The sequence below is a fragment of the Thunnus maccoyii genome, chromosome 2 (assembly GCF_910596095.1).
Source record: "Thunnus maccoyii chromosome 2, fThuMac1.1, whole genome shotgun sequence".
Lineage (NCBI taxonomy): Eukaryota > Metazoa > Chordata > Actinopteri > Scombriformes > Scombridae > Thunnus > Thunnus maccoyii.
Genome location: NC_056534.1, coordinates 34,750,185 through 34,776,299, shown reverse-complemented (window position 1 = coordinate 34,776,299; position 26,115 = coordinate 34,750,185). Strand labels below are relative to the sequence as shown.

The following is a 26,115-nucleotide window of genomic DNA, read 5'->3' as shown; positions in this document are numbered from 1 at the left end:
CTGCACTCTGGTCTGTTTGTACCTGTGTGAGGCCCAGTTAGGGTGCATGAATGGTGCTGGAACATTGTTCTCCAGCTGGATGATGGTGAGTCTCAATGTGGAGATGGTCAGAACCTTAGAACCGTGAATGGACCCGTTCCACTTGAATTCTCCTGCTGGCGTCATGCAGAACTTATGGGAGAGATGCCGCCTCTTGTCGTGGTCCTGATGAAAAGACAGATTAAGTGGGTGTTAAGTCAGTAATCAAGGTTGATAATCTGAAAGATCAGGAACACTCAGATGACAGAAGAAAACAAGCGGGACTGTTACTTGCCTCTCTGTGCTGGTGCTTGTTGAGGGCCAGGGCATTGGAGCTGTACTGGTTATGATAGACACGATATTTGCCCTCCTGGCCAATCTTGAAGTATTGGCTGAGGGTGCCCTTCATCACCACCTCCTTGCTGCTGCGTGTGCTGACACGGGTGATGTCACCTTGTGCATTTACTACTAGTACCTGTAGAGGAGCAGAAAAAAAATATGAGTCTCAGTCTTGTTAAAGGCTGATTTATGATTGCAACCAGGTTGATGCTGCAACCTAGAAACCTTGTTGCAACTTTGAAATCAGCTACGGTTTCCATTTTCTTCCTTTGCTGCTTTATATTCATGATCCTAAATGTTGTTCTCCTAGACGACAAGCTTTTGCATAGTCAGAGAATAGCCGGTAAATGTCTCGAACCGCATCTACTCTGTGTACACACAGTGTTTGAAAGAGCAGAATCATTATCATCTGCAGTTCTCACCTCTTTGCCCTCCTTGAAGCCCTTGTTAGCTTCGTGAACAGCAGCGGCCACCTGCTGGTTCTTCAGCTGGCTCAGCTTGCTCTCCGGGTTTCTCAGCCGTGTCACCATGCGAGTTGCTGAAGACCTCTTACTGCTGAGACCCGTCTCACCGTTGAGTGAGTCTTTACTGTCCCCTGGTAAATGCATCGCAAGTTTCAGTCAGACAGAGGACGCAGAGTCAAATACACATTATTAATCTCTACTTGGTCAAGACAGTCACAATGAGATATTGCTGTGTCAGACCTGTGTCTTCGAGGCTGGCCAGGGATGACTGGGAGGACTTGTCAGCCAGGTCTGGAGGTTCAGGACCCCTTTGAGGGACCCCAGTTCCCACGCTGCTGTTACTGTTCTCCTCACTAGGCTGGGAGGGTTGGCTCAGGCTGGGGATGCCATCTCCACTGACGGGGACAGAATCTGATGATGGGTTTTCTGCTGCAGACAAAAAAAAAAAAAACATCACAGGGAGTATTGAACGTTACATAAACAAGGCTAGCTTGTCCAGATTGTGTTCTTGTTGTCATCAGTCATCATCTGGGATCTCTTTCATGGTAAATAATAAAGACAGCGACTTTATCGTGACAGATCTGAAATAGTTAGTAAAGGCTGTGGCTCCCTCTACTGAGAAGTCATGCGCAATGCATGCACCAAATAACCAGTCAAGTGGAAGGACAGGTCACTTGAAAGCAACCGGTCCATGCCACGCTTTGCCCTCCTTACAAGAGAACTAAACTGTCAAACAGCTAACAGACGATAAAAAAAACTGTCACAAAACAAAGCTTGTGCACACATGACCACAACAATAAATAGTGATGTAATTATTAAGGATGGATACAAGCAGGTCATCTCTGAATATTTTTTTTTTTTAACAAAGGCACTACCTATACAGAAAGCCATCTAATCAAAAAGGTACTGATCACAAGCAAGCAGCAGAAGAAAAAGCTTTTTATAACAGTTATTGCAGCACAAAAAGTGAACGCCGTCCACAGGTGACTGAGGCTCAGTTCTAGTCATGCTGATTGCAGTGACAAGGCCATCTGATTGCAAATCAATCTGTGCAATCAGCTTCTCGGCTCCTTAGAGAGAAAGAGAGCGTGAACATCTGAATGTGTTCCAAGGCTCGGGCCGAAATTCAAGAAATAAAAAAAAAAAATTGGACGACTGAACACAAAAAAGCCAGCAGATGGAATGCGAGCCACATGCAAAGAGGCAGGCTGGGAAACGGCCAAGAGGAACACCGAAGCACTGGGGATACACGGTGGAACAAACAAGGTTATTGTCTCTGGCGATAGTGCGGTGCACAACCATGTAAAGTTGCAGACTGTGACAGTAAAGCAGATTCCCAAGAGGAGCTTAATGAGGACTATTTCATCCAGAAATGTCCTAGTATACCTTTGGTGCTGTTAGAGACCTCCATATGGGAACATCCCTCTATCCCAGCCTCGACGGTGGAGGCCGGGGGCTTTGGGGCCTCAGTGGCCAGGCTAGAGCTCACGGTGGTGGGGATGGTTTGTGTTGGATCAGAGGCTGCTGGGAGTATAGGTCCGTCTGAGATGCTACAGCCACTACTGCCTTCTTGGCCAGTGGGTGGAGCTTCGACGACTACAGATGAACAGCAGCAATGTTGTAAATATTGTGGATTTTAGTTGATGACACAAAGGTAACTTGAGAAAATGAGAGGAGCAGTAATGGTTGGGGTTGACAAACATGGTCAAATCATAAAACCATATGACATCTATCATAAAAAGGAAAAAAAATTTGGACATTGTTAAAGGCAAAGCTACATATATTACTTTTCAGAATATACTGGAACTTCTATGGTTGTTTAAATTTGCTTTTTAAGAATAATGCAATCATGCATTTATGGGAATACATAAATATTCATTATACTCTCAGGGCTAATTAGCCGCCCCTTAGCAAACCTGTAAAATTCACACTACACTCGCTTATGCCAAGATATTCCCTGCCCATGCAATAAACATCTTATTATTCTGTAAAAGAGCCTTTTTATTGCTCTGGATAACACATAATCCAGCAAGACACCGATATAAATTAACATATGTGCTTTGTGAGTGCCAAACTGAGTCTTGAAAACGGAGCACAGCGTTTCTAATTGGCACAAGAGCCAAATAACTGCAGAATTGATTCTTAAATCAATAACTAATTACACCATGTGATGATGTCCTTTTTTTTTCCAAGGCTCAAAAACAGAATAGAGTGGAGGTAATGAGAACCAGAAAAACTGTTTTTCAGGTCAGACATTACCACATTTTTATGCTTCTTTTTATGTTACTTTCATTATTACTTTGGGATATATATATTTGGTTGTGTTTTTCAGAGTACTTTGTGAAATATAACCACCATAATTACCAGTTTTGATGCCATCTTTCTCCTCTTTGGCCTCTTCTTTCGTCTCGTCCTCCTTTGTCGGAATTTTGACCTTGACGTCCTGCTGTCCCTCGTCTTTCGGCTTGGCCTCTTCGTCTTCCTTCTCCACATCTGCCTCCTTCTTCTCCTTCTCCAGCCGCGCTCTCTGGGCCTCCTCAGCAGCCCGTCTTTTCACCTCCTCCAGTTCCTCCTCCTTCTTAGCCCGCAACCGCTCCAGGATCTCCTCTGGATGGAAAAAAGAAACAGTAGTTTTAAGATGAGAGAAATGAACTACTGAGCCTATAAATAGTCCAAAAAAAATGGATGTAATCAGTGATGCATCACAGAAAAACAGTGATTACCTTCAAACTGACCAACTTCTTTTTTTTACATGATTTGCATAAAAGTTTGAAAACTATACATGATTGAAAGCAACTGAAATCCTAACCTGCTGCTAAACCCTATAAGAATAAAGTTACATTCTAGTATGTGGTCAGAGAGAACAATGGCACCATGCTGTGTTATAGATTGATTACTCCAGTGTTGATATGTGCAACAACAGTGACACACATACTTAGAGGTAAGTACATTGGGTCATTAATACACAGCGGAAGACTATAAAGTCCTTTATGAGAGTATGACTCATCAGTAGCACCATACTACATTAACGAAAGTGGCGCGATGGAAAACCTCTGTCTGCACTGAGGCAATTTGCATAAATTTAACAACGCAGAAAATAGATGGTAAACAGTTGTTTCGTTCATTATACTATTCCATCCTCCATTAAATCACCGGGGGAGGATGTGAGAGCGACAACACAAAGAAGCAAGAATAGAGGAAATACATGCAGGAGAGGAAGTTGTGTCCCCGAAACACTTCAGTCCTGATAAAAAAAATAAAAAAGACAGAAAAATTCCAATCTTGAAAACTCAGGGAAAGAGGAAACAACAACAAAAAAAAAAATCACAGCCAACTCCATTTTTTTGTCTTTAATTACTAAAGCAGGTATTATTGTGTGTCTGTGTGGTGTGAAAGCTTTGATGGAAGATGACGTACATGATGTGAAGTATGTTATGTTGGACCTGTCGATGTGCATTCTGCTTCCCCCAAAACAAGACATCTTGCATCAAGCAGAGCCAACGGTACAGTATGCAAGTGTGTGAGGTTAAAATTATTTTATCAATACTGACCTAACCTGGTATGATGCTTGCAGGGAGAAAATATATAAGTTCTTTCTTTGCATGATAATTTCTCAACAAAATATAATTTACGTGCTTGCAAAAATCTTTTTCTGTGCTTAAAACATGCATATTTCACACCATGTATTTTCAGTATCAAGAGTGTTTAACAGTGCCTATCTTCCCGCTTTTTAGGTGTTGCTGAGCTCGCTGGTACTGTGCACTCTAGTGAAAGAAAAAAAACACTGAAGGCACAGAATGAAACTGCTGCTGCTAGTTTCAAAAGGTTTGACAAAAGCTGCATTTCTTCGTTCGAGTAGCGTATTTCTTTCCTATGCCTGCATTATCTACTTAATTGGGGTAAAAAAAAGGTTAAAGCCTGTTGTCGGTGAGAATCTTTAACTTATCTGTGCACGCTTGTTAGAGTTGCTAATTTCCACTCAAGCTGTTGCATCAAAGATTAACAAATAGATGCAACATTACAAGTGTGGTGCTATTTTGCATTGCTTAATTGTTTTGAACTTCCACTGCACAACTATAAACGTGATACCCTGAAATCCTCTAAGTGCATAATTCTCTCCCACTCAGCAAGCAAAAAACATACACATGGCTTTTGTGGATGCCCCACTGACAGAGAGAGAAAGAGATGAGGGACTGAAGGGAAGCTCAAGTGCTGGAGACTGGCCAAACTGGGACCAGAGTAAGGTTACATAATAGCTGGGTTTGCTTCCTATGGCCCAGCCATCTATGACTGGGTGGCATTCATTAGTACTGGATAGAAGACAGACAGAGGAGTGAAGCGGGGAGAGAGACGGCGAGAGAGAGAGAGAGAGGGGAAAGAAATATCACTTGGGGCTTACAAGAGATCCTTCTATCCCTCTCCGCCATGATTCAATGCAGTAACAGAGAGCATCTTGTGTCCTCTGATTATTTATTTTTATAAAAAAGAGAAAGAATGAAGAGCTATTTACCGTTAGCGGCGGTGAGGAAACACTTGTTGCTGCCACGGGCCTTGTTAGTTAGGTCCTCAGTGATGTCCATATGCGTGTGCACCTCGTCCCTTATCTCTTCCAGGGCTGCGTACAGATCGGCCTCCCAGTACTCCTTATCCAAGCAATCTATCAGCTCGCCTAGCTGGACCTGGACAGGACGGAGCGACGGGAGAGTAATGGTGAGATAAGTTCAATGCTATGACAGTGAGTGTTTAGATGCATTTTGATAAATTAAACACAGAGCCATATTGTGACAGATAACCAACTGAGAGATTAAGAAGAGTAATAAGAGAGTCTCAGTCATTGTGAACAGCAAACATCCTCAGTTAGAGAAAGGGATGAGTCTCATTTACCTTGGTGCTGTAGTACCAGATGGCTTTGTCCTCCTGCTCACCATCCTCCTCTCTGTAGGGGAGACAGGAGAGGAGATGTGAGAGAAAAAAATTAAAGAGACGCAACAAGGAGGGGTAGGACAAATATGAGAAGAAGGCAGATGCTCTACATATGCTTGCTTCCTGTATGCTGTGCTGTATGTGCTTTATTTGTTTATCCATGTCTTGTCACTGTGTATTGTTCACATAAAATCTGCTATGTTCATTCTATGGTAAGCCTGCTTAATTGACTATCATAAACAAAGTGGACCTTACAAAAATGTTCAAGCTTACTTTCTTCTCTCTGTGGTGATACAATGCTGTCACAGACAATGAGCTGCACATCAACTACACAACCAAAACACTAGGAACAGATGTGCACAGCTGTGCAAACTATGCGAGGTGCCACCGCCAATGTAGGACAATAAGACTTTGAATTCTCCAATTGTTATTCCTAGTGTTTCTCATCAGTATATAAAATGATATCAGGTTTACAAGATAGATGTGGGAGGCCTGTTTTATATACGTAGGACCAATACACAATTTATGCATACATTAGAACTGTGGTGTATATATATGTTGCAATTGTAAAAACATTAAAGCTACTGTATACGTGTACGTCTTTCCCAAGTCTCTCTGCAACAGTTTCCCACTAATAACAATTGATCTTAGAGGTTAAAAGTGTTTTCTATTAAAAAGCTACGTGTCTGTCCTAACACACACACAGCATGAACACACACTTCGCAGAGCATCTTGGAAGCGTTGGCTGTCCATGGTGCTGAAGAAGAAAATCAATTGATATGTTGTATTTAACCGACTGTAAACCATGTTGCAAATTGAAAACACAACAAAGGTAAATATATGAGATATACTATATCATTTATGGTCACAATACAATTCCACATTTTTGCCTGTCCCTACTTTACACGATTCAAAGTACGGAGAATTTAAAAACAGCTCTCCTCAATATAAGTTTCCCATGAAATAGATGCACCTGTGGGGAACAGGGGGTTAAACCTTACTGAGTAGAAGAAAGCCCAAGATTCTGCAAGGCCCAGCACAATAAGAAATACTTTTCTAGGACACTTGAGTCTAGGTAGCAGCAGCTACAGAGTGGAATATTTGACAGCTTTTTGCTCAGCATGGTCCATACCCAGGGAATGAAGCCTGAGGCCATGTAACAGTAGTGTCTATTCAGCATCCTTCCAGGATTGCACAAGAGACCCACGAGCACACACACACACACACTCAACTTATGTGCACATCATTCACTGCACTTTTTCTTCAGTGTACATTACTTGTACGCACAAACACATGTAGCCTCTCAGTAGAGATTTAAGATCAGTAACACAACACCTGCTTGCAGCTACGACGAACACTGAGCCATCTACCCTCTTAAATCTATTATTGTTTAGATGATCCATGCTCCTTTCTGGTTTATGTAGCGGGCCTTCTGCTGCTGCTGCTGCTGCTGCTGCTGACCCAGCACACACACAACATCTGTGTCTGCTCAATACAAAGATAATTTGCTAACGTATGGGACCGATACTGCTGATGGTCAGGTTATGTTAAATCCTATGAGGAGTGCGGTTATTTTCGGTATATTAAAACAGCAGACTTACCACCATACAGAGCTGCACTCATGTGCAAGACACTAAGCTTGTTGTGGTATGTTTAACTTTGCACCTAAGAGCTCATTACATGTTGACACTAAGAATGTCACCGAAACTGCACCATTCAGTTTCTATAGTGCATCTGCATCATGGTGTGATATACAGCATATGCAAGTAGTTTACAGTAACTGAGGTTTAGGTCCTGATTGAGTGTTATTAACCTGTTCTGTAATACTACTTTCATTACTGGCAGTAAAGGCCAACACTTTTCAAACGGACAGTTAATTTGCAGTCAGTCTGAATTGGTTAACGCAGGTAATCCGACCCGGCTTCATGAGCCTTCTCCTGATGCGGGTTGAGTTCAGGTTGGACACAGCCTGGCTTTGTACACAGGGCAACAAAGGGTTAGAAATTTAATTGAATGTAATTGACATGAATATTATCGACATTTAAATGACATAATGAGTAATGAACTACAAGCACAAACATGTGTCCCTGCGGTGCTGAGGGATTAACCTGTGACAACAGTCTTATACTGGAGTAGGGTCAATCGCAGGCTGAACACGTGTTAAGTAAAGCATGGGTCTCCTATATTAAAGGGGTATTACTAATGCCTTGGATTAGCACGGAGGCTAGCGCAAGTATAAAGCCAACCACACAAAGAGCTTCACAGACATTGTAACAGTGTATGGTGTACCTCAAGAAGATCCCAAACCTCACAAATGCCAATCTTCAGATTAGTGGCTGCAACAAAAGTAAACTGACCCACATGAAATGCGGTTCATCAGCTATGTGTCGACAGCAGCTACAGTATACAGTACCAGTCAAAAGTTTCCTATTCACGTGAATGAGACAGTGTGTCCAAAACGTTGACTGGAACTGTGTACACCAAATTACAGTGCAGTGAATGTGCAGAGAGAAAATGACAAGATTAGTGGCTATATCTCATATAGTGTTGTTCTTCTTTGTACATGCAGATGGTTTGTGACATTCATAAACACCTACAAGTTTGCTTTGACACTGAATAGTGTGACGATGTTGGAGCGACTCTGCTTTAGAGCTGATTAAACTGCTTCAAAAGGGACACTGCTTTTCTGCTTATTACCACTGCAGCCAAAATACTTATTTTTAATCTTTGACAACATAAAATTATGGAAATTTGGACGACTGTGTGTGTTGGTAGTGTACTGTCACTACAGCTACTATTTTGGCTATGACTCTCTTGAAAAACAAATTTCAATCTCAGACATTATAATGTTTGAAGATCAAATGAAGATGCATCACACAGTCAAAATGTCTGAGTGATATTTGCATATTATTAATGCGCATGACTGTCATAAGGTCACATTTCAAAACTGTGAAATCCTAATGCAATAATCTTGGCGCATAAATGAAACATCGTAAACTTACACTACAATGCGGCGGTTCAGGAACCAGTATTTTCGGTGGTGTCGGTCATAGCCGACTGGCAGTTGACGAATAAATGGTTTGCTCTTCTGCACCTCGGGGATGCAGTCCGCCACACCGGGTACCTTGTGTGCCACGCACACCTCGCACTGCCACTCGTCCTCTGGCACTTCCTGCAATGGTGGCTTCACACACTCCAGATGGTAAACAGCCGAACACGTCTCGCAGCACAGAAGGTCACCGAGGCGATGGCACACCCTGCAGTGGTCGTCGTAGGCAACCACACCTTCCGACATTAGCTCTTCCCTGGCAATGTTGGTTGCCAGGAACTGGTCCACTAGAAACTGGAGAACTTTTATTTTGCTCTCTAACGGTTCAAACGGATAATCCTCACACTCCTGGAAAGGCAGAATATGCCGGTACTCCGGGTCGCTCTCGCAGTACGCTCGCACCACCTCCGGCCAGGTCATACCATCCACAAAATATAGAGTGGAGTTGACAGAGTCCTTCACGTCAGCGGGACCAAATGTGGTGTTGGAAGTGTCCTCCTCTCTGAGAATAGCTTTCAGCAGGGAGATGTGGGTCTCTGCCAGCAGCGTGCACTGCTCCTGACTGGCCAAAGCTGCACAGAAATCCTCAAAGCGGAACGGGGAGAGCCGCAGCACTGAGCCAAAGTTGCGGAGGACCTCGTAGACAGCAGACACATTGAGGAGCTGTGAGGTAGGAACCAGGAGGTCCTCAGAAGACTTGGGAAGCTCCAAGAGAGGAATGTCCTTCGCCTCGATGATGGGAGACTGTGGTCGCGCCGCCCGACTCCTTCTCCGGCCTGCGAGAGCGAAAGGAAAAGAGCCGGGAGAGGAAGGGAAGAAGGGAGACACATAAATAAAAATAAAAAAAACAATGAAAAGGATGTGTATAAACCACTGCAAACATAGTGTAGTATCAAGTCTACTCTTTATAATAAATACAAAGTTAATGCAGATATTTGCAGAGAACACTTGTGTCCATGTTCACAATATGTTCACCATTGTAACCTAAATGCCTGACTGCATTAGCCTCACTGGACTACACTCACTTGTAGGTGAGTGTGACAATGGAATGAGAACCAGTAATGAGACCTGAGGGGGGGGGGGTTGGGGGGTGGTGGGGGGTTTTGCTGTTCTAAGTGGAGGAGTTCAGTCATCTCAGGGTCTTTCTGATGAGAGAGATTAAGAAGGATCATGAGATCGACTAGCTGGGTGCATTGGCTGCAGTAATGCAGGCAGTGTATCAAACCCTGTTGTTGAGAGAGAATTGAAACACAGCACTGTAGTTAGTTTACCTTTGTACCATAACTAATCTACAAGTCTGAAGCTCTGGGAAGCAATTGAAAGAACAAGAATGTGGATACAAGAGGCCAAAATTAGGTCCGCACGCTGACCGGTCTATCTCTTTGTGCTGGGGTGAGGAGCTCAGCGACAATGCCACCTCCCGTTAGATAGCACAGCTACCAGGTAAGGAAACCTTTTGGGGGCTGACTGGGATGATACCCCTGGGCAGACCATCCATGCTGGATGAGCTGGCCTGGTAGGACTTCAGGATGTGGTGCTGGCTGAATAAATTATGTCTAAAGGTGTTCTAGGGTGCTCACCCCGTTACCACCGTGAACCTAAGTGACAAGAGGATGTTTGGACCAGGTGATATTATCATGATGCATACACATTTTACTATATTACCCTTAATTAACTCACTAAGCTCTAACAAGGTATATTCTAATAAAAAAAAGATACAACGACAATATCAATGCCAATGGAATTTAGGTTACAGACACCCCGTTAATATCAAACACTACATAGGACAACTTTGATTTAGTGGAATGAATACAGCGTAAAACCAGAGAAGTGACATTACAAGAGCATATTATTGTCCCATTACATTAAGTAAAATGCTCCTGATTGATTTATGAGGCTGCCTTTGTTGCTTCTGGTGAAGCACAAGCAGATGGTGCAGACTATGTACCGCACCTGCATATTCCCTCTGGACTGTGTGAGTCTGTGTATTTTACCTTTTCCTAACCAACACGGTGACATGAAATAAGCCCGTGTTTGCGACTGGTCTGAAAGGGTCAATGCAGGTCATCGGACTCGGCCTGCTCTCAAAAACCTGCTCCTGACCCCTCACACTGGGTAAATGCTGGTCTGACGCTGCTCGGGTTTGGTATGAAAGGGTTAACAGACACTTTTATAATGACTGTAGGATTTGTATACGTCACTTGTTATGAAATGACTAAAGCCTTACAATAGATACTGGCACGGACTAGCCTGCTCATGTGCTCGTCTCAAGCTCTGAGATCACTGTAGCGTGTCGGTTGATGCATCCATTTCTCATAGGGAGACAAAATAAACAAATCCTATAGAATTACACCACTTCCTCCATGCCTTCTGTCAGGTTGTGTCTTCAGTGTAAACACTGCAGTAACCACTGATAAACAGGAAGTCAATTACTGTTTAGCCAACATTTAGTATTTGTATTATGCATTATGTCTGGTAGTGTTCTGTGGTTTAGCAGTGTTAACAGAAATAGTGCGGGAAGTTAGAGCAGTTGAAGTGATAGTTTCACGAATGGTGACAGCTGCGGATTAACCTGTGACAGCAGTCTGGTGTGAACGGGTCAGACGGGGTTGGCAGTGGGTTCCTTATTCTGCATCAAACACAAGGTTTGTGTGTGAAAGTGGTATGAGTGTGTCAGCGGATGTGTGTGTGTGTGTGTGTGTGTGTGTGTGTGCAGTGTGTTTGAAAACAGCATGGAAACATGCGTTTATGTGCCCATGACAGCGAAAGCACCGTAATGTCTGTCTGTCACCACCGGCCTTATGAAAGACCCCTCACACTCGGCTGCACAATACCCGCCATGTTCACGTCTTTAGAAAAAGCAGGCGGCCTGGCCATTGGAAGTTGTGTGTAATCCCTAAACCACTTAAAGTGCAACTGCATAAGAACAACCGGGAGCGCAGTGAAGTGGTAGCCTATATGGTGAACAAAATCAAGAAGAAGAAAAGACAAAAGTGTGATGCCACAGAGACGGCAAAAGAGCGAGCTTTTTCAGTTGAAGACAGAAATGTCTTGTGGGACAATTCCCATAGGACTCCCCTCACAACTGAAACATATTCCTGGGGTTATTTTCATATTCCCACAGGACTTTCTTTTTGTTTTTTTTGTAAAGATTGGAATAAACAAAATACAACTGTTTTTCTAATCCTATCTATAATTACTTCCAGTGACTGGCACGCTGTTTCCTGTGCATCACATTATTATATAACACATGTGTCAATTGATTTTTGCAGACTCAACTTCATTAACATGACTGTCCATAAGTGGGAACAGAATGGATCCAATTTGCTCACCTGATAAACATAAGAGTGGTTACTATGGTAACGGTGCACCACAGGACGTAACGGTGTAATGAGCTGGTGTTTGCAACAAGTGACAAAAAAAAAGAGCGCCTCTCTTCAAAACAAGGACCTGTCAAACTCCTGTCAAGCATTATGAATGTAAAATATGTCTTCTGAAATTGAGCCGGACAAGGCACGTAAGTCTGATGAATGCGCGTAAATAACTTAAAATAATTATTTATTTGACGGTTAACACTTTTATTTAAGTAGATCTTCAGGGGGGGAAAAGTAAACCTATGAACTGTTCATTTGAGGCCAGCTGGAACTAATGTTTACAAACAACGTGTTTTGCGTAACTTAGAAACTGGACTACGATTTTACACACGTAGAAATGCTGAATGAATGAAAATTAAAGTGGCAAACGTAGTGCATACACGCTATTTCTTTCTCCGTCTGTATTAAAAGTGCAGCGCGCGATTAAAAAAAAGTCCCGTAAAAAATAAATTTAAAAAAAGAGGCGCGATTGAATTCTTCATTATAAACTAACAACAACAATGTGCTGATCCGACAAAAGTCAAAAACATGAGAGCCGGTTGAAGCGTGGATCAGATCTGCAGACAGCGGCCAGCGGAGCACACGGTAAACAAAGGCCTGTTTCTGAGTGCAAGCTCCATTTTGAACAATGCGGCTTGGTTTCTGTGCTGAGCTGAAAAAATGAGGTGCACTTTAAAGTGCCGCAAACCTGCTTTTGGTTTAAGTGCGTGCACTTGCACACGAACGTACCTGGGGTGCTACCGAGCGTGCTGTGGCTCCGAAAACTACTCTCGGTGCAGTAGCTGGCATCACCATCATCATCATCATCATCATCTGGTAGCTCCTCCAGATAGTCAGAGTCGTTTCCCAAGGCCTCGTCTTCTTCAAGATCCGACGAAGGGTTGTCGTTCAGGAGTTCATCTTCGTCCGACCTGTAGCTTAAATTATCGTCCTCCTCGTCGCTGTTGTCGTCGTAGACCACCTTAGTTTGAGGCCGCCTCACTCCGCCTCTGCCGCCGCGGCCGCCTCTCGACCCCCTGCCTCTCCCTCTGCCGCCTCTGCTCCGCGACGCCGCGGCTGCCACAGCGGCGGAGCCTCCAACTTTCCTGCGGCCCCGGGACGAATGAAAGTTCTCTCGGCCGGAGATGTCCGTATCCACCTCCGCAGAGCCAGTGCCACAACCGCCTCCGCTTCCTCCCCGTCCCCGACCCCGTCCTCTGCCTCTCCCCCGTCCACGCATCCCTCTGCTCCTGCCGCCCCGAGAGCCGCGGACTGGCCCCGGTGAGCCTTCCCGCATCGCGGCTGCTTGTTTGGGCGGCCTTCCTCTTCTCCCCCTCATTGTAGGAGAGAGACTCTTCTGTTCCGCTTCAATCTCGGTGCTTGAGTAAGCCACACACAACGGAGGAAAAAACGGGGGAGGAAAAAAGCAAACAACCGGGTTCCCGAAAAGTCCCCCAACCAAGCCCCGGTCTCAATTTTAGGGTGGAAAGCTCAAACTGAATGGCCGGTGTCCCGCTCTGGGTCGCCTGCAGACGCCATTTTTCTTCTCGGCTCTCCCTCCGTTGAAAACACAGCAGGCCCCAGAGCTGCGTCAAGTCAGACACAAACAGCAGGGGTGGCACCGGAAGTGGAGTGCCTTTCCCCTTCAAAGTAAAAGCAAAGCCAGACTAAAACAATATAAATCAATGGTTCTCAGACTTTTTCATGTCAAGGACCCTAAACAGACACAAATTAGACCACGGACCCCCATCTGATAAGATTTTGTCCCAGGGTCTCCCATCTTATAAGATTTTGGCTTTTAGATGCTTTATTACAAAGAGTATGTGAAACCCATGACCAAAACAGTCATACATTCTCTCTTTGTGTTACTTATGCATGAAATTATAGTAAAAATAAATTATTCCCCGTTTTGTTGGGGACCCCCTGGAGCCCCCTCAAGGCCCCCTGGGTGTCCCTGGACCCCACTTTTGAAACCACTAATCTAAAGAATAACTATTTACTCAAGTGTCAGAACAGTAAGAATTATTTAGAATAAGAAAAGCGGATTTGTCCAATGTGCTGTCTAAATCAGTGGTTCTCAAATAGGGGTCTGGGGACCCCCAGGGGTTCTTGAGGGGGTTCCAAGGGATCCCCAGCAAAAAGGGGAATAATTTATTTTCACTATAATACCATCTGTAAATAACACGATGACAGCATGTATTTTGGTCATGGGTTTCATATACTTTCTGTAATAAAACATCTAAAAGCAAAAATCTTATCAGATGGGGGTCCGTGGTCTAATTTGTGTCAGTTTAAGGGTCCTTGACATGAAAGAGTTTGAGAACCACTGGTCTAAATGACATAGAAAATGAGTTCTATTTTGTTTTCTACTGTCCTTTTTATTGTGAACTGCATGATACTTTGTTTAGTAAGATAAAAATACATTTCGATTTTGTAAATGTGGATGATGACAGACTTGGCTGTTCACATATGAAACATTTAAATTAGCCAGTTTTCAGGAGAAAGCCAAGGAGAAGAGAAAAAAGCTCTTTATTGAGATAATGTAACAATTCTTCATGTGAACAGGTCATTTGGGATTTTTGTTTTTTCATTTTGTTTGTTTCTTTTCTTTTTTTCCATGTTTTGTATATGCAATACTGGAAGATGTATGCTTTGCAGAAATAAAACTAAAACTAACTAACTACAGACTTTCATTGGGTACCAAAAACACATTAAATGTGGACTGTAAACTGTAACAATTAAATGTTGTTGAATTAATTTGGAGTTTGAGAAACAGGATATGGGTGCTTAGGTGTTGTGTGTAGGAGAAAAAATTGTGGAGGATGGAAATAGCTTTTTTAGATCAGTATCTCAAGTTATCTGCGGTTCACAGAAAAGTCATCAATCAGATTAGCTTTGCTGTTGTTAAGTCCATGGAAAAGTTTTTGCATAAAGAATATCTTTCAATGGTGGATTATATTAACCTCTCTTAAATGAAGTTTGTTGGCATATTTACATATTGATATATATATATTAAAGGTGGGTTAAATACAGTAGCATGAGTTTGATGAAGAAATCTACTTGAAACACTGTGAGAAGAACAATCATTTTTGAGCCAGTGTGGTTTGTGTCCAACATATTGATAAGGGTTAGGGTTCAATTGTATCAGTTTAACGCTTATATATAACGCAAAGGTGTCATTGTAACAATACAGGAAGTGCTATTTTTTTCTTCTCTAACTTGACGCAAGCAGGCCTCGGTGGACGCTGGGTCACGTGACTCACTATTCTACAATAGACGCAATTGCCATGCTAGTTCATAAAATTAGTTATCCGTGCAAACGCTTGTCCGCCAACAGTACTTCATTAGCGCTGGCTGACTACGATGGCGGGTCGTAGTCGCAGGAGTGTCAAACATATGCAGTGAAACACATTATCGGCTCTGCGGCCATCGTCGTCACAGCAGAGCGAAGCGAGAAGATAAGCACACGTCCGACACTGAGCTCTATTATTATTAGTAGTAGTTGTAACGTACATGCACCTAAATAAGTCGTGAGAAAAGTTAACAGCGCGCGCACAGTTCAGGTTTTAAAATAGCGTGAATGTGCAAACGGCTGTAATTATTTTATATTTAAATGCATCTTATATGTTGTTTTAAATTACTTTTTATTCATCAACAATGGAAACTGGCTCGATTTTCAGTCGTAATCCAGTTCAGTTTAAGGAGCAGAGTTCATCAAACCTGCGAAACGACTTATCGTAAGCACGTAGCCGCCCACGTTTGGCCAATTTGTGGCGATAGAGGTGCAGCACTGTGTCTCGTCTTTATTTAGTGTTACTTTCTCGGTTTGACTACATGATAAAAGTCAACTGTTCATTTTTCAGAATCGTTTTTGCTCTTTTTTTGTTAATTTGGCCAGCAAATCATAGAGCGGACAAAACATAGCACAAGTAGCTAGCTGCGGGCTAAACAGAAGGAAAGCTCTCCTTCTGACAGAATAACATTAACACCCAAACAATGAAGGCGTGTTTATAGTTTTATATTGGTACAGTTGCAGGATATGTTTATTGGTTGTCGTGGCCGAGTGGTTAAGGCGATGGACTAGAAATCCATTGGGGTCTCCCCGCGCAGGTTCGAATCCTGCCGACAACGACATGCTTTTTGTTTTTTGGTGGGGTTTGTATTATGAATTCACTTGAGGAGGGAAAACCACAATTGGTTAAAGCACATGGCGTATTGCTCATTCATTTCTGAGCTAAATGCTCAATATATAAAAATAACACTAGACATGTTTTATCATTGAAATAACTTGCTAAATGTTCTTCCTCCGCTGAAAAGACTGTTAACTGAACGTTGGATTAACTCTTTATAGTGCACTATGTATTTCTGCAGGTCATCTCATGCACGTATTTATCTTCATACAATTCCCCTCAAGACCTTCCCAGGTGAGTCAAAATGTTTCAGGTTTTAGAGAGACGAGTCACACCACAGTTGTTATTCTAAAAAAAATGTTTACTGAACCGGTTCAAAGGTGTATTGTACAAGGACCTAATAAAGTATTATATTATTAATAAAAGTTATTTAACTTTTGTCATCTGTCTCTTTGTCACTGTCCTGAACTATGACATGTGATATCTTTTAATAACAAAGAAAAGTCATACATGGATCCACAGTTTTCCCCATTCTTATGCATTCATGTCCTGACATAAAATACTTTTCTATGGAAAAACCCAGTTCAAGATCACAGCTGACAGATTTACAAATATTTAGTTTTTAGAACACATACAAGAAAAACAGCCCAAAAAAAACAAAAACAAAAATCAAACAGCCATTCACTCTGACGATGGCATTTTGCATGTATTTCACAAACCAATTATTAACTGGTAAGATGAATTTTCATCATCTTCAACAAGTTCAAACATGTTTCAAAGGCATCCGCAACTGACTCAGCGCCAGAATTACATCAAGAATCGTTCTTATGTACATTAATTAAAACTAATGCATCTTGAGTTCTGGTGGTTGGCATCTCTGTAGAAAATATACCAGTTGGGACATGAATACAACCTAGAAACCACTTCAGGTGAAAAGTTGGAAAGAGACAATATGCTCAATGTTTTATTAAAAGTACTCTGTACACAATCTAAAACAGCTCAATGACTTCGATGGAGTATTGTCCGACCTCCTTCTTCATCTTCATCTTATTGAGCTCTTGGAGGCTGCTCTCGATCTTCCCGAGCTCAGAAAACAGTCTCACCTGAGGACACAAGAGGGCATCTTAGTTTCTACACAACTACATTATCAGTCACACCAAAATGGCTATTGATAGTTTCTGCAAATTATCTGTTGAAAATGTTTAGCTTATTTATACTATTTTTTTTCCCCAGAATATTAAACCAACATGAAGCCACTTACAAACTGGACCGAAGGGAAGACTCACCTGAGACTTTACGAAGCTGTGGAGGTTCAGCAGTAGACCTTTGGCCTCTGGAGTCATCACCAGCACTGTGAAATGGGCGTCCAACAACAAGCATACCCAGTCCATGATCTACAATCAAACACAGAGTTATTCATTCAATTATTTTCATACTGGAGTGACTTTTTCCAACTTTTGTGATAAACAATTCACTGACAAAGTACAACTATTATTGCTGGGATGATCTAAGGAAATTCTGTACATCATAATGTCACTGCTTTTTACATGTTCGTCCCCTCTCTATCATTACTTTCAAATAAAGACATTTAAATATATTTTAAAAAATACTGCAGAAACTAAACAATGATTTTTGAGATCAATGATGATGATGAGACTTTAGCAGATAAGATCACACTTAGCACAAAATGTTTTGTGTCCCCAGTAGCTGTATCTTTACTCCATCTCTTTACACTAAACTGAATTCAGACCACACATAGTTCAGGTCAAAATATGAGTCTGACCAAGTCACACTTGTCACTTAATGCGTCCTGGTGGGACAGAATGAAGCTGCGCTGATGTGATGTGTAGCTATCCTAATTACTGATACAGACCTGAGTCAGACTCGGTGATCTCAATCCGTGCATCTGTGGGAAAGCATCTTGGGAATATTTTAGGTAGAGGAACTGCAAGTACTGGAGGAAAAGCTGATTGGAAGAGAGAGAAAAATTAACAAAATAAACGCAGGTTTTTGAAGCAGCTATTGTTGGATAAAGAACAGATCATGAGATGAAGTATAAGGTTTAAGTAGTAGTAAGTAAAATGAACAAGATCGACTATAATTATTTACTAGTTTAATATGAATAGAAATAGTAAAACAGATCACAGTCAGACACTATGTCAGATCTATAAATTGTATGGAATTGCACTGTGATTATGATATGCGCTGCTGTGGAACATGAACTATTTTAGAGATGATTACTCACAATAACGTTCTGGGAGGAGAGGTCTTTTAGGTGTGGGAGGAGGTAAGAGTCGCTGTACGCCGTCTGCAGGACCTCGTTTCTATGCAGCTTGAGTTAAGATGTCATACTTTCACATTTCTTCCCTACTTCATTCAAACAGTTTGCTACAACACTATGAAATTACAACATAAAGCTTGATAGTCATACACAAGATGTGTGGCGATTGATGATGTGAGGTATGAAAACAGTTGAATGTAAATAGCTGCATCACAGTGATTACACGGTGGACATGGTACGTCTCAATGGAAGGATACAGCAGAACAGCCTTGTGTTTTCCCACTGGACAGATCTGTTCTGGTGGAGTTGAGGTCTTCTCCTTGTCTTCCACTCGGGTCTTTGTGACAGCTCCACCTCCGCTGAGAGCGTCTGAGCGGTCCTCCTCGATGGAGGCGGGGCTAAAGCCGTTCTGCATGCCGAGATGGCCGTGCTCCCTGGAGACGAGAGTGTCCATGAAAGAGACGCTGTCAGGGTCCAGGCTCGCTTTGTCTGCGTCTACATCTGGCATACTGCAGGACAAAAAGGGAGAACAACAGACTGTTTTATATATCGTACGATAAGTCGATATATGGACATGAAATAGAGTGATAGTGTTGATAATTACTACCCAGTGGTTGTATCAAAAGGACACTGTGGCATCAATTCATGTCCGTGTTACAGTGGTCATTGAGGGAGTTGTACACCTCGAAACATCAATTGACATTATGTTTAATTTGGATTTTACCTGATAAAGGCCTTGAGGCAGGCGCAGGTCACAGCTTCTGGGATGTCAGGGAAGAACTGCAAGCACAGCTGACACAGGAAGTAATCCTTCTTCTCCAGGGCCAGCAGCACAAGGTCAGGACACACACTGTTGAAGGTCACGATGGTGAATGATCACAGTCGATAGATACGACAGTGGTTGATTTACTCTACCAGTATGTGGCGATGAGATTTGGGTCACATTTACATTTTGTAATTTGGCAGACGCACCAAAAAACAAACAAACAAAACAACTCCTGCCCTGCCTTACTGACCTGTGGCAGAGGCACTGTGTGTGCACTAGCTGTGCCAGGGTGCTCGGGGTGTAGAAGGCTGGATCAGCTAGGCTACGCGACACAAGGGACGATGCCAGCTGCCCCACTGAGAGCTGCAAGTCCTGGATGTCTGCCCTGGAAAACAGGCCCTCCACCTCTTTCTGGACCTCTTCTACTGGTGCTGTCTACATTGAGAAAATAAAATATTTTGTTAAATTATGACATTTTCAGAATTCTTTGGTATAGTTTTTGTCAACCCTGTATAATTAACAGAAGTTTTTTTAGTGGGAGAATGTAGATTCATAAAAAATCTAATTTCTACCTTGATGAGCTCCAGAACTTGATCCGTTGTTAAAGTGAGTGCTGATTGGGTCTTACGGTTTGTTCTCTGTATGGAAAGACAGAAGAGTCACATTAAAAGTTGTGTCACATTGCAACAGCAACTGGTGCTATTAAAGTTCTAATGGTGGGTGTTGTTGAGCTGACTGGTTTGTTCAGACGGACTTCTATAGAAATTAATTTAGGTTGCCAACATAGATAAAACTACAAATAAAGTAACAAACTCTTAACTATAGAATGTCCCCCTTGCCATAAAACATAATTTTGTATATTTTGCACTACCATTTCAGGCAGCGACTACTGTAAATCATCATCATCATCATTCATCATTTCAAGAATGATGAATGATGATGAAAAAGATCTTTGATATACTGCCAGTCCGGGAAACACTGCAAGAGTTTTCAAGTCAACAACGTTAAGGATGAATGCATCAGCAATTCAAGCAGCCTGGCCTGGCTGTATCTCAGCATTTTGCCTTGAAAACTCCCTTAAAATAGTTATCCAACATACCGTCTTCCTGGTCTCTACTGTCCTAGAGGGCTGAGCTTTCTCTCCGTGAAGAATGTTATTCCAAGATGGTACAGAAGCTGCAGCTTTGGACTCTGTAGAAGATAGAAAAACACATTGTAGTGAAAGAACGCAAGAGTTTTCCGTGTTGAATCGGAGCTACGCTGTCAGAGAGAATACATGACTGAAGGTACGAGTATATTATACACTGTCACTGCAATAATTACGTAATGCTAAATCAGTGTAATTAGACATCAAACGTTTTTTTTCTTATGTTTGTTGTTTCTCTTGTGAAGTTGCATAAAATTATTACTACAGCAGCTGTTTTAGCTCACCTTCAGTTCTGGCCTGCCTCAGTTTTCCCAGAGCAGATGCAAGGGAAGATTTGGGGCACTCGTATGGAATAACAGACAGGGTTTTCCCATGTGGAATGAATAATTTGCTGGAGTAACTCCATAGCTAAAAATCAGAGGGAAAAGGAAATCATTACAAACAAGAATTAATGGTGCGAGTCAGTAAACGAGTTGCATCTATTTATATGGGTGATTTCAAGATTGTAAACTGCTATAAAGTTGTGAGTAGGGACCGTGAGCCCTGTCACAGTGGAGAGCAGACACGATGCTGTACCAAAGTCATACAGTCCTCCATCAGCACTCAGCAGCTGGAAGGACAGGGAACATTGGCCTGCAGTAATAACAACAATAACGTCTTATGCCTACTTCAAGCAACAAGCAACGGCTGCTAGCATGTCTAAAAATACTTTAACAGTAATTGTCCCATCTATTCATCATAAAACATAAATATTAGAGAACAATCAGCTCGGTTGGTTAATTTGCATTCTTACCTGTCCGTAGATTTTACCCGCTATTTCTTTTCCTGCCTGAAGCGTCTGGAAATTGGTGTTCCAGATGCAGAGAAAGTCTGAAAAATCAAAGACAGAGAGCCATTCAGGACCACAGATCAGATGCTGGAGTCACATTACGTCAAGTCATCCTTCCGAAGACAAGGCCCGTATGTCAGCATGAACATAACTGAAGGAGTAAATATTACAGCATATAAATTCATTTTAGTTATTTCCCCACAGCACAAGATGTAGATAGATAGATATAGATTATCATTGTATACATTATATATATTAAGCTCTGTCATGCTTAAAATGCTACTTTAATAATTGATTTGAAAACTTGAACAACCAACCAGATGCTCAGACTGATTACACCTGAAAACTTCAGAGATGTACGTGTGGAGCTCTTGCAGTCTTCATCTGAGGCAGCGTAATTAAACATTAGTTACCTTTACCAGCTCCAGCCGAGGGGTGTGGAACCCCGACGACAGCCACATGGGCTTCATCCAGGACCAGGGCCGATGCCGCCTCCAGCAGGCCCTCACCGACAGGAAGACCCAACAGCAGGCTACGGGGCAACGGAAGAGCCTGGGCCCCCTCGTCAGCCCCCAGGCCCCGCACAGAGACTACACTCTGGTACACATGACCATTAGGGTCTGGGTGGCAGGAAAGGTAAAAAGGTTTATTTATTTTTATTTGTGAAACACATGGGTTTGGAGTTTGGGGCTTTTCTGCCCCTAGTGGTCATGACAATGTCTGCAAACAATCAACACAATTAACCAGGATATCCTTCACTTCTCTCTGCAATAATGCTGAAATGCATTATGGGTGCCGTGTCCATGGCTGAGCTCCATTAGTTGTGCCACTGTGCCAAATTTAAACAGAGCGGAAACCGTACCGATCCTGTACAAGCTGGCACTGTGCTGTCAAACGCTGACGCTAAAAATATTTTCACAGGAAATTCAGACTTACAGAGATAGAGCAGACGGATGTGTTTATCCCTGTAGGAGGCGGAGAAGCTGAGCGGGGAGAGACCGGGCTCCTCTCTTTCCAGCCGGTACCTCTGTAGGGTGTTGGGGTTCAGTCTCTGCAGGTAGAGGAAATGATCTCCTTTCTGTGGGGAGACATTGACAGCCATTGGAGGCAAACAAGCTGTTAGAAATACCAGTAGAGTAGATGTGCACATGTGCAGACAAAATCCGTTATCAGTAAACGGGTTATAAAATTCATGTCATTCAGGTGCTTTTATATGTGAGTGCTTGTGTCTTAAATTAAAACCAGACGATTCAAATAATGTTACCTGTTCAGTTGTGAAAATGACAAACTGCTGTGTCTCAGCCACTACGGTGATGCTCCACCTAAAGGCAAAAAGAATTATCAACACGCCACAAGAGACACCAAATCCAACTCCAGCAGAGAACTAGCAATCATGCTATTTCATTGTAAGAAATATCTGTACACATTTGTACTTGTCATCCCTCATCTAGAGATAAGCTGCCATAGTATTCCCGCACATACAACCCTTCCACCAATCCTCATACACATTTACTGTCTAATTCTAGCATCTCTATCACTGTATTAAGTCTGTACAACACAGCTGGAAGATGTAGCCTCATAACATGTCAAAGCTTGACGCCTCTTAGGAAAGATTCTGACCTCGGTCTGATACCGATCATAAATCAGTGGATTTGCTGGAGCAGTGAGGCGTGTTACCGACCTGATGGCCTCTTCTTGAGCCAGCACTTCCTCTATGGGCTGCTGGGGAGCAGAAAGGAGAGAGTCAAGGAGTCTCACAGCTCCTCTCTGGAACAAGGCCACAGGCTCTCCTCCTGGTACACAGTGGACTCTCCAGACATCTGATGACACCTAGAGAATATATAGGAGGAAAATGTGTTTCCAGTTTTGTAAAGAGGAGGGCGGCACTTAATGGTAATTTAGTTTGGGTACTCAGACACAGAATTCTCAGATTAAAAGGACTTTCTAAAATAAATTCATAATGCAACTTTGGTGGTAAATGTGGTGGTATTCTAAATAGAGATTACAGCCATCAAATTACCAAATTGGAAATAAATATCACTGCACAAAAAAACTGATTGCAGAAGTATTTAAGGCGCCTTTTAGAAGAGGAATAAAGGATTACATTAAGTACCAGGTGACCACCAGTTACCTCATCAGAGTATTCTGTTTCTAATAATCATTTAAATAATCACAGAAAATATTGAGATTGACAAAGTGTTTCACAGAGTGAATAAAACAATCCACCCTAGTGTGTTTGATTTATTTGCCTTCATAGATGCTTCAAACAAAGTAGAGTGTACAAACTTGTCATCTGATCTCTTGCTAATGTGTTTGAACTCAAGTTGTACACAGAAAAAAAGGGACAGTAATAGTTGTGGGAAGAGCGATGAATGAAGGAGAGCTTGTGAAAGAAGTTCAAACTCTGCCTCACCGTCACAGCTCAACCTCAGACTGTCTGTTTTTAATATGTGAAGCTCTCATAGAAGAGCTACAAAAACTGAACTTTTCGAAAGATCCGACAATCGCTTTGTTAGAAGCACCCTGAGGCTTTATGAGAAGAGCTGAAGAGCCACGTTCACACTTACAGTTGCTTTGAAGGCCTTATCTAAGATTATGTCTTCTTCCTTCCAAATTCGGATCACCTGAAAAACAAAAACAAACATTATTAGACATTATTTTGTGACAGACGTTTTTGAAAGGTAGGATCTACATAGACATCTAGAGAATATACATAGTATGACAGAGTAAGATAAATTAGTTTATTAAGAACCATATTACTCATACGGGGGGGAAACCTTAGAAAGGAGCTAAAGTTGTGTGGAATATCAGGTTAACCATATGGACGAGACTAATGAAATACTGTCTGTTACCTAGTAGTGGTAAGAAATCATGCAAAACAACATAATAATCTTACAAACACAGTTAACACTAAGTTCATTGAAAAAGTTTCAGTTTTGTTTTTGTTTTCATAAACGCTGTGCCGACATTAGTAGGAGTTCACTGCCTTCTTTAACTGTATGGAATAGGAAAGTGAACAACAGAATTGTTTACTTGAGGTGAGAATTGTGTCGCATTCATTTTCGCTGTATTTTGAGCCGACAGCAAGCCTGTCAGCGACCAAAACAAAGTACCAGAAACTAAATTATAAAACATCTGTGTGCTTGTCTCCATGTTATCACTGCAAAAAAATGGCTGACAGTCTACCTTGTTGTCTGTGACCGCCACATATTCCTTGGTCTGTGAGTTGTAGACTGTTGAACAGGTCAGAGTCTGTCCTTGTTTTACTGTCCAACTGCCCAGCGGCTTCTGGTCTGAAACCTGCCAGAACCACAAAAACACAAGAATAAGACCAGTTAATAACATCACAGACTCTTAACAAGAATACTTAGTTACCAGTCACAACACAGTCTCTCTTCAACTATATCTGCACTGGTTAATGCATTGATTAACACAAAGTAGTAGTTTGAGTTATTTCAACATGTTAGCTGGTCTAAGCTATTCTGAAAGTCGGCACTTAAGGAAAGGAGCTGCTTAGTGAATAAGCGATATATGCAGCTGTATAAAATATATAATTACATTCGTACATATATAGCTGATCTGTACTGTTATCAAACTGGACTTTACATTTCACACGGGTGCACTTTCATATATTTCATCAAACTGGACTTAACATTGTACATTGCATTCAACCTCCACTGTTACATAATTTGAATTATTTATTGCATATGTCACATTTTATTTTCGCTCTTGTCACCGTCATGTATGTCATACACTTCATTTCTTTGCCGATAGCACAGTCCGTATTTTCTTTGTACGATCAATATTTCATTTCAAGTTTTATATCCCGTTTCAAAACTATTACTATTCCATTCTGTAAATTGATTTTAACATTTTTATAATTTTTAATATTACCTAAATTATTAAATATTACCTCATTATTATGATTATTACCGTACTCTTGTTCTATTTGTATTCCTCTATGTTGCGGTTCAAACGCCAACACTCATTCTTTGTTTGCTGCGTACTTGCTAATAAAGAAATCTGATCCTGAGATGCAGCAGAGACAAGTAAACTAAAGCCATCATGAGCAGCAGTGTGTGCTTGTCTTGCTGTGGATAAAGCGGGCATTAGCTAACACTTGCCTGATTTGTATACTAGCCTGATCTCTACTCCAATCTACGCGACTCTTCCTGTCGATTTTCACAGAAAAGTGTCTCACAGTTCTGTCAAAGCCAGTTAAAGTATCTGTCTCATCTATTCTTTGAGTTTCTGTCACTGTTGCTGAGAAGAGCCGAGGATGCCAACACGAGTTGTGCAGGTCGACCTGATCAGCTGGCCCAGGTTAGGAGAGCCTCCTTAAAAACACACGCGCGCTAAACGTTACCTTGTACAGGGTCACGGATCTGGTTGAGTCGGTGACGACGACATGGTCGCTGTCTCTCTCCGCCTCGATGCCATGAATGCCTGAATTTGACAGATTTTGAGCTGGAACAAGTCCGCACAACGTGTAGCCCTCATACAGCGCGGCCATGCTGGACGAGAAGAACGTGGAACTCGTGGGCTCTCGCGAGAATAGAAGAAGCGACAGCGGGACGTTAGTGTTGTGCTGTGTTGGAGGGGGGCGCTGCTGTGACAAGAAGACCTGTTCCGCTGCAACCCATAGCTGTGCATTGAAGAGCAGGTTCACGATTTTTCAAGTGTGTCCACATCAACATTGAAAGAAGTTTTGCTCGCGTTAATCATTCCTCCTGTTCGTACTGGCTATTAAAAGATCCCCTTAAAATGCGCTTGTTGTGATGGGGACTAAAATCCACAGTGTGTCCACACAGTCATT

General features: G+C 42.2%; 2 protein-coding genes and 1 non-coding gene across 3 annotated transcripts in view; 1 reads left to right on the top strand and 2 right to left on the bottom strand.

The window, feature by feature from the left end:
* Positions 1-13,828, bottom strand: part of LOC121905429 (nucleosome-remodeling factor subunit BPTF-like) — a 41,328-nt gene extending 27,500 nt beyond the window's left edge. Inside the window, exons 1-10 of the mRNA XM_042423653.1 lie at positions 12,897-13,828; positions 8,747-9,569; positions 5,706-5,757; positions 5,332-5,500; positions 3,186-3,428; positions 2,208-2,417; positions 1,062-1,250; positions 780-952; positions 314-493; positions 23-204 (exon numbers count right to left, since the gene is read on the bottom strand). Coding sequence (XP_042279587.1) covers positions 23-204; positions 314-493; positions 780-952; positions 1,062-1,250; positions 2,208-2,417; positions 3,186-3,428; positions 5,332-5,500; positions 5,706-5,757; positions 8,747-9,569; positions 12,897-13,485 — 2,810 coding nt within the window. The 5' untranslated portion in view covers positions 13,486-13,828. The remainder of the gene's footprint in view (positions 1-22; positions 205-313; positions 494-779; positions 953-1,061; positions 1,251-2,207; positions 2,418-3,185; positions 3,429-5,331; positions 5,501-5,705; positions 5,758-8,746; positions 9,570-12,896) is intronic.
* Positions 13,829-16,195: 2,367 nt separating this feature from the next.
* Positions 16,196-16,277, top strand: trnas-aga. Its single transcript has one exon. It is a non-coding gene; the product is annotated as a tRNA-Ser (tRNA).
* Positions 16,278-17,206: 929 nt separating this feature from the next.
* Positions 17,207-25,852, bottom strand: nol11 (nucleolar protein 11). The gene is made up of 18 exons (XM_042423642.1): positions 25,666-25,852; positions 24,486-24,599; positions 23,867-23,923; positions 22,981-23,129; positions 22,564-22,621; positions 22,236-22,377; positions 21,713-21,919; positions 21,264-21,340; positions 20,755-20,878; positions 20,423-20,514; positions 19,896-19,961; positions 19,574-19,758; positions 19,282-19,407; positions 18,815-19,066; positions 18,522-18,600; positions 18,150-18,242; positions 17,563-17,670; positions 17,207-17,379 (listed from the first exon to the last, which is right to left on the bottom strand). Exons 1-18 carry the CDS (start codon positions 25,810-25,812, stop codon positions 17,266-17,268), a joined length of 2,190 nt encoding a protein of 729 aa, XP_042279576.1. The 5' UTR covers positions 25,813-25,852; the 3' UTR covers positions 17,207-17,265.
* Between the last annotated feature and the right edge of the window lie 263 nt (positions 25,853-26,115).